We start from the raw sequence: 8,678 nt of genomic DNA, 5'->3' as shown, positions 1-8,678 counted from the left end.
GATCATAAGCATAACAAAGAAAAAAGCAATGCTAGAAAATGAAAATCAAATTAAAGCATGGAGCAGGCCAGGCAGGCAGCCAGAGAGGATCATCTGTTCATCAGTACTCTTTCAGGTTTGTTGATCAGTCAAGGTGGGGGCCTACCCCCTCCCTGCCCTCCATTTGGGTCACTCTCATTTCACTCATTGACATTATCATCACCACACTGAATGAAACGATCATTTCCCCCCCGCAGCATCCTATGCCACACCACACCTCACCTCACCTCATTCATGCCTCTCTCTCTCTCTCTCTCTCTCTCTCTCTCTCTGTGTAAATATAAATTTTTTATTAATTCGTAGGTAATGGCACCTGGGTCTCTTCTAGTTTGAATGGTCCTACTAATTCATGAGACAAAAGAACCTTCTTTTAATTTTCATATGGTAGATTCAGAGTACTCTTGCAGACATTATTCATGCTGACAGTCAGATGATTAAAATATATAGGTTAAATTTAGGGAAAGGGAGAGAGAGAGAGGGAGTAAGAAGAAGAAGAAGAAGAAGAAGAAGAAGAAACTTTATGAGCAGAGCAAAAGCTTTTGCTGCTTTCTTCATTCTCATCTCTTTTTCACACCATAAAACTATAGTATCTTTCCCCCTTTCAAACCCATAATATGACGCTGTTTCAATTTCAAGCTGCTGGGCCTCATGCAATAAATGGGATTCAGGGGTATTTCCGTGATTACTCCAAAAATGAAAGGGTAGTTTGGACCCATAACATTATCATAATATGGACCATCCTTGATTGCGATACACATCCTATTCCTTCTTTTAGCATCCTCTTTTTTTTTTCTTTTTTTTTTTCTGGCCAACTGGAATCCCCCAGCCTTTTTCCATCCCTTGTTTTTGGCCTTTTTATTTTTCATTTCCCCATTAAGAAAATTAATTTATAAAATACGGTTTATTTACTTTAATTTAACTTTTCCTCCTTGTATTTTCTTATATTCCCTTTTTGCCATATTTGGGTTATTCTTAAAGGGCACAACCGCGTACGATGTTGCGTATTATATAGCGTTTGACTAAAATAATCCGGGGGCGCACCGTGAAAAAATGCCGTGGCAATGATGAGAGATAGGGCACAGGTGGGCGCAGGATAAGCACGTGGGCGTCGCTCCTCTCTCCTCTCCTCTCTCCGTTGCAGCGGGCAGTACTGGAAGAAGAAGAGGGAGAATTAAGCTGCCCTGCCCCTGATAAGGGCAGGGGACCCTAAACCCAAATTCCCCTTACCTACAAATACAAAAGGTCGCAGTTTACATTTTTCAGGTCGAATTTTCCAGCGAATGATTGGTTCCTGGTTGGCCCGCCCAGGTTTTCAACTAAAGAAAAACATTAATATAACTTCAGGTTGTCGTATAATATATGCTTTCTTTCTTTCTTTATTTTATTATTTGGTGGGTTACTAATTTGAGTAATGGGGGGTTTTGTGTTATACAACGCTTCTGGGTTTATTTGCTCTGCTTTACTTTGGTGTGTATGCGAGAGAGAGAGAGAGAGAGAGAGAGATGCAATTTAGCTTGATGGGATTGCAGTTGCAGAGCCTGTGATTCTCTGTTTGGCATGTCTAAATCAAATGGGGTATGGAATTTGATTGAATGGACAGAGATTTTCTTCTGGGTTTATGTCATTTTGACCATTTCTGCTTGCTTTACTTCCGTATATAAGACTCAGAGCAAGGGCTTCTCGTATTTTTCTCCTCCCATCTTCTTGGATTGGATTGGATTTCCTCCCTGCCCCATGAAAAATAATTCACCCTTTGTTTCTTTACATGCATGGTTCAAGAAAATTTTCTCTTTTTTTGGGGTGAGCTTAATTTGTTTGGATTGAGTTGTTGTTGGGAAAATTCTGTGTACAGGGGAGAATTGGGTTGTTCTTAATTGTGATGTTTAATTTGTTCACAGGTGGGCGCAGCATCTCTTGGGTGTCCTGAAAGGAGTTTTTCGGGGTACCTTTCGTCGTTCATGAGTTGGGTTCATTCGGTTCATCCGTGTTAATGTTCTTCTCATGAACATAAAGTTCAGAAGAACATAAAGAAGATCAGTCATGAAGTTTATGAAACTAGGATCTCGGCCGGATACTTTTTATACCGCAGAGGCCGTAAGGTAATTAATGAATTTTTTCTGCCGAAGACAGTTTTTCCTTTCATGTTAAACATTTGCTTGATCCTAAACTAGAGTTCTCTTTTGTTAATGCAGGTCAGTCTCCTCTGAAGTCTCCAGTGATCTCATAGTTCAAGTGAAAGGGACCAGATATTTGCTTCACAAGGTGAATTTTCAGGAAAACATGATAATTTCGTCTTTGATTGATGCAATTCACTGAAATGATTTCAGAATAAATGGGTTCTTTTGGTCTTTTGGCTTGCAGTTTCCCCTGCTCTCCAAGTGCTTGCGCCTGCAGAGGCTGTGCTCTGAATCTCCTGAATCATCACAACACCAAATAGTCCAACTCCCTGATTTCCCTGGAGGAATTGATGCATTTGAAATATGTGCCAAGTTCTGTTATGGCATCACAATCACTCTCAGTGCCTATAACATCGTGGCCGTCCGATGCGCCGCGGAGTACCTTCAGATGACGGAGGATGTGGAGAAGGGAAACCTCATATACAAGCTTGAGGTGTTCTTCAATTCTTGCATCCTTCATGGGTGGAGGGACTCCATTGTCACCCTGCAGAGCACCAAAGGCTTCCCTTTGTGGTCAGAAGACCTTGGAATCACAAGCAGGTGCATCGAAGCAATCGCTTCGAAGGTTTTAAGCCATCCCTCGAAGGCGAGCTTGTCGCGCAGCTACTCCCGAAGGGGTGGAGACGATGTTTCGTGCAATGGAGCGGAGAGCCAGAGGCACAAGCCTGCAAGCAAGGGGTGGTGGGCTGAAGATATTGCAGAATTAGGCATAGACCTGTATTGGAGAACCTTCATAGCGATTAAGTCTGTTGGAAAGATACCCTCTAATCTCATTGGGGAGGCATTGAAGATTTATGCTTCTCGATGGCTACCGAACATATCGAAAGATGGCAATCTCAACAAGCAAGTAGCATCAGACCCCGATTCGGACTCAATCGGGGAAATTACTTCGAGGCATCGGCTGCTATTGGAATCCATTATAAGCTTACTCCCGGCCGAAAAAGGCGCTGTTTCTTGCAGTTTCCTGCTCAAACTCTTGAAGGCAGCCAATATACTCAATGCCTCTTCTTCGTCGAAAATGGAATTGGCAAGAAGAGTAGGACTTCAGTTGGAGGAAGCAAAAGTTAGTGATCTGTTGATTCCCTCCCTATCATACAATTGCGATACGCTCTACGATGTCGACATGGTTATGACGATATTGGAGCAGTTCATGTTGCAGGGGCAGAGCCCCCCAACTAGCCCTCCAAGAACCAAAGGAGGATTCGAGAGGAGGCGGTCTCGATCGGCAGAGAACGTTGATTTTGAGCTTCAAGAGAGTAGAAGGTCATCCTCTGCATCGCATAGCTCAAAGTTGAAGGTGGCAAAGCTTGTGGATGGGTATCTTCAAGAGATCGCCCGCGACGTAAATTTGCCTCTGTCCAGGGTGATTGCACTTGCTGAGGCTGTTCCGGATTTCGCAAGGGTCGATCATGATGATCTTTACAGGGCTATTGACATCTATCTCAAGGTAAAAAAAAGAAATCGGAGGAGTTACAGATACACACTGATTTTTATTGTCGTTTCATGAAATATTTCTGGGTGAATTCTGCTAATTTTGTTTAAAGTCTACCATATTTCTCATTCTTAGGTGCACAAAGTCATCAACTTGCTCACAAAGTCCCCATATTTCCCACTCTTAGCTGCTCTAGGTCGCCATACTTCAGACTAAATTGAATTTGCTAATTGACTGCTCACACTTTAGGAAGTGGGTCTCAATAATTTCAGTAGCTAACCAACTCCCTTGACCTTGGCGTCTTTTCATGCTCAATAATCTGTAGGCAATCACAATTAGGCTGACCCTACTGGTTTAGCATGGATCAGTACTGTTCACAATGAATGTTAATTCCCATTTATTTAGGTAATGCTTAAGAAATATACCATCAATGCATGCTTCGCTACCCTGTTTGTCAGATTGTACTTCAGGTGATAAAAAATCTCTTTCTTTGGATAGGCCGTGACAGGCTGATAGTCCATATTTGCAGTTGTTAATTTGGAACGTGTGGAAGCCAACAAAACCAACTGCAAAATTTACCAACATTTCATGTTTGTAATGATCTGTAGAAGCACCCAGTTCCATTACTAATGTCATGACACCTAACAGCATTCTATTTCTGTTTTTTGTCCAACTGCCCAGGCACACCTAAACCTTAACAAGAGTGAAAGGAAGAGGCTATGCCGAGTCCTTGACTGCAAGAAGCTATCTGTGGAGGCCTGCATGCATGCCGCGCAGAATGAGTTACTACCGCTGAGGGTTGTCGTGCAAGTACTCTTCTTCGAGCAGGCACGAGCTGCTATGGCAGGTGGCAATGTAACCGAGCTGCCCGGCAATATCAAGGCACTTCTAGCTGCACATGCGGTTGACCCATCGAAGGCTACCGGAGCATTAAGCACAACCACTAGCATTCAGGCGGAGGACCAGTGGAGCATTTCAGGTCTTAAATCCCCTAAATCGAAGCTGTCCACTTTGAGGATGAAGCTGGCCGAGGACGACGATATAGAAGATACTGATATGCAAGCAGCAGATGGGATTGCAAGAACTTCAAAGCTTAAGGCACTCTGTGCTCTCCCCCGACCCAAGAGAATGCTTAGTAAGTTGTGGTCCAACAATAGAAGTACTGCAAGTGAGAAGAATTGATAAGAGTTTTGTTTAGTTTTCAGTTGGGAGCATAATGTGAAGGGTAATTTATTTACACTGCTTTTTCTTTTGTTCTTTTGAACTGCCTTGTAAGTTTTTAGGTGGGGAAAAAAAATCTAATGTGCATTGTTGGTGTAATCTATTGTAATAAGGAGGAAGATTTTCAATACAGGGAAGTAAATCTAAAGAGCAACTTGAGTATGTGGAAAAATGCGTAGGAGCCTAGCTGTATATGACCAAATTAATATGGGACCAAAACTGATGTGTGTATAAATGGATCGACATCTGTTGCATCTTATTGGATCCTTACCCGCTAATTGAAATTTTTTGAAAAAGTTTTTGTATCTCAAACGTTGCATTGTACTGTTGACTATCACCTCATAGAATTCCTCCTATTTTTCATTCCAATTTTTTTTTTTCAATTACACATTGATTATTCGCCAGTGTTAGGATTCCTGTTCTCATAAAACTGAATTGTTTCATAGACAAAGGTTCAAATGCAAATACTAGATTGCTTTCTATTAAATAAACCATGATCTGTACACGCTCAGATGAGCATGAAGATGTCGATCAAGGGGAACAGAAAAGAGTGAAAGGTGATAATTTTTCCTTGTATAGATTTTCTTGGTTATACCATCAAACGGTTCATAACACTAGTTAAAACATATGGAATTCCAAAGCTTCAATTTTGATCCTCGATCTCCTCTTTGCTCCCATGTTTAACTTAAGGCTATTTTTTGGGTTTCTGTATGTAGGATGTGTTAAAAGTGCTTGGCATGGAAGAAAATGCTATTGAGAGAGTGGTAGCTTTTCTGGGTTTTCTTTTGTTCAGGATTTTGTTTTGCATACTTTTCCTAACATCTTCTTCTGAAAAGTTCATGTTCATCTGATCTCCTTCACTAGCACTGAAAAAGCATAACCTTTTGGGGCTTTAATCATGTAAATTCTGGAGTTTTATCTCTCTGTTAAAAGCCTGGTGTAGTCTAATTTTATATCTCTTTTTCTCATGACTTGTATTATCAATTTTCAACTTGCCATTAAAGTGCCCCTGTAGAGCCAACATATATGTTTTTCAACGACAATTGATTGGCTGCAATTTGGATACATATTATTATTGCCGTGGATTTGTGATCATTGGCGCGACACATTGTGACCCTGTTTCAGATATGCTCAGTTAATCAGATGCAGTAGGCGTAATTATTGAATATGCTGATTTTTGGAGGTTTCTTTAGAAAATTTTGCAGGAGAAAAAAGGAAAATCATGAGATGAGGAACATGATAATTCAATCTGTATGAATCCTGCAGGGAGTATGGTGAGCAATAAAATAGATGTGCATGCAGGTCCCATGTATATACGGCTCATCTGCAATCATTCAAATCATTCTCTGCCACATTCATTTGCTTGTACTGTATGTATCAGAATATATATATATATATATATATATATATATATATATATATATAGCTTGGATGATCAAAACCTATGCCTCTGGAAGTTTTCATCAAAACCAAAAGAGATAGAAATTGGGTGGTCAAGTATGCAAAAAAAAAAAGAAGCATTTTTTCAATGATTAAAGACCTAAAAATCATTTATAAGGTCAAAAGTAGTACTAAACACGATCTATACACACACACACACAAACATCAACTAGGGGCTACGGAGAAAATAAGAGAGAGAGAGAAAGAGAGCTGCTGAAACAAGTGGATTTAATTTTAAGCGTGGTGGATTAGAACTATAGAAGCATAGAATTACAAAACAAGAACTTGTTCATATGTACTTAATATAGCAGCAGATGCAATATTAATTTAACTTGATATATATATATATATATATATATATATATATATATATGTACTAATGCTGGGGATGTACTGCAGTGTTCGCGTCAGCAGCAGGCTTGTTAGGACAGTCCATGCTTTTGGTGCGTTGGAGAGAGGGTGCGCGATGGAGGCGGCACCGGAATGAACCGGCGTGAGTGGTGGGAGAGCAGAGGCAATTGCCCTTTGCACCGCTGCCCGTACTGGGCTGTCTCGTGAGCCCGCTGGGTGTCGGAATCTCCACGCCGGCTTCCTGGAGGGATGGAATCTCCACCTTCATTTCCTGCTTGTTAGCTCTCTGTTCTCCCTCCATTAATATTCTCTCTTTCTCTGATCAACGTCCTGCAATTACACACATAGCTATAGCTGCTGAGCGTTGATGCCTTTAGAATTTGAATTTACTGATCAAAAGATATGTTAGTGATTGAGTAACAGCATATAACATTTAGTGATTATATTATAAAATTACAGAGAGAGGAACGTGCATATGTATATATATATATATATATATATATATATATATAAACACAAACACAGGGTAAGCATAAGGCTTAATGGCCGGGTACCTAGATTTGAATGACTGTAAATTCTGAAATGGCCTGCACTTCCACAAAGCTAGCAACAGATCAAACTTGCATTGAGATTTGGAATTGTGCCTTTAAATGAACGAGGAAAGAAAGAAAGATGGAAAATTTGGTGACACAACAGAAAGTCGATGAATGGGTATGCAGTTATATGTCTTTAAAACCTCTCTTTCTCTCTTTCTCTCTCTCACGGGGTCTGATAATCATATGCATCTCCACTAACGTCGTCCCACCTAAATCAATCACTTTTGGTAATGCTTCAACCACTCTAGCTCCAACCCATCATAAATAATTCCTCTATAGTTATTCATACTGTTAGCTTTTCTTTCTTTTAATTTACTTCTCTCTTCTTTATCTATCCATCCGTCTTCCACACTGTCCAATGTCCATCTTTTTTGCTCTGTTGAACATGAATCATCTGATTATTGGCCGATGCATGCATGCTTACCTCCTTAACTCATTTGAAAAAATGAGGGATAGGGCACAGGGGCCGGGTGGGGGTCCCTCCCTCCATAACTGCATTAATGATCATGGCAGACATTCTCGTGGCATGTATGCATATGGCTGTCTATTAGTTTATCCCACCATACTTTACATATATCCCTCCTCCACAGCACATTCATTCATAAGGTCATTTTCTTCGCTTAATGAAGGATGTAATACGTCCTTATATCCAGCTGCGCTCCCTAAGAAAGTGTCAATTGGTACACTGACACTAATGTATGTGTTTATGATGAGTTGTGACTTTTATTTAAAAAGGTTTATTGACTTAAATTTTGTATAAAGTTTTGCATGAGGCGGGAGAGGGCCCAAAGAACCACTCGTGGCAAAAAATATACTTCCATATAACACCCATAATAAAAATTTCATGTATTAATACAGATAAGTTACAAATCTCACATCAAAACAGTTAACGCTGATAAGTCTTGGAACATCAAATCAAAAGAATAATGAATGCCTTTGGGGGCATGGTTGGCAGCCCTTGGCTTTCCTTAGGGCCGGCCAAACAGGGGGATAGAGCTTTGGGTGATTTTGAATGAGGCCTAAAGTGACACTCATCCTAATCGCAGGCCCCCTTATATATGTAGTCATCATCATTAATTCTTCTTTTTGGGAATCATTTAATTGGTTGGATTAATACTATGTCTACTTTCAGCTCTTTGTTTTGGGTTGACAGGACTTTTGGGCCAGACTCAAATTGGGTTGGTCCATATTCAACTTGGTGCGTCTTCATCATAAAAGTAAACTGTTGGGAGTGTAGTCTAAAGGTAAATTGATTGAGAAGCATTTTGGGCTCAAGGCTCCCCCAGAATACCTTGGAGTCTTCCAACAATTGAGGTCCAGTGCTCCTTACAATACCCCCACCCCCAAAAAAAGAAAAAAAAATTATTGTTAAAGCCCCAAGAAACAAATAAGAGTTGTAAAAATAAGTCGTACAATATATAA

General features: G+C 40.4%; 1 protein-coding gene and 1 long non-coding RNA gene across 5 annotated transcripts; one reads left to right on the top strand and one right to left on the bottom strand.

The window, feature by feature from the left end:
• The first annotated feature begins 1,042 nt into the window (after positions 1–1,042).
• LOC131144259 (BTB/POZ domain-containing protein At1g67900-like) lies at positions 1,043–5,041 on the top strand. Of its 4 annotated transcripts, none has more exons than XM_058092794.1 (5): positions 1,043–1,383; positions 1,938–2,138; positions 2,232–2,301; positions 2,401–3,663; positions 4,330–5,041. In XM_058092794.1, the coding sequence occupies exons 2-5, from the start codon at positions 2,080–2,082 to the stop codon at positions 4,828–4,830; spliced, it is 1,893 nt and encodes a 630-aa protein (XP_057948777.1). In that variant the 5' UTR covers positions 1,043–1,383; positions 1,938–2,079; the 3' UTR covers positions 4,831–5,041. The 4 variants fall into 4 exon arrangements, with proteins under 4 accessions (XP_057948777.1, XP_057948779.1, XP_057948776.1 ...); XM_058092796.1 differs by having other exon boundaries at positions 1,043–1,386; XM_058092793.1 differs by having other exon boundaries at positions 1,157–1,839.
• Positions 5,042–6,536: 1,495 nt separating this feature from the next.
• On the bottom strand, positions 6,537–7,365 carry LOC131144258 (uncharacterized). Its single transcript, XR_009133767.1, has 2 exons — positions 7,215–7,365; positions 6,537–6,990 (listed from the first exon to the last, which is right to left on the bottom strand). It is a non-coding gene; the product is annotated as an uncharacterized LOC131144258 (long non-coding RNA).
• Positions 7,366–8,678: the final 1,313 nt, after the last annotated feature.

Source organism: Malania oleifera, chromosome 12 (genome assembly GCF_029873635.1).
Source record: "Malania oleifera isolate guangnan ecotype guangnan chromosome 12, ASM2987363v1, whole genome shotgun sequence".
In the NCBI taxonomy this organism is placed as follows: Eukaryota; Viridiplantae; Streptophyta; class Magnoliopsida; order Santalales; family Ximeniaceae; genus Malania; species Malania oleifera.
This window is presented reverse-complemented; position numbering and strand designations above follow the sequence as displayed.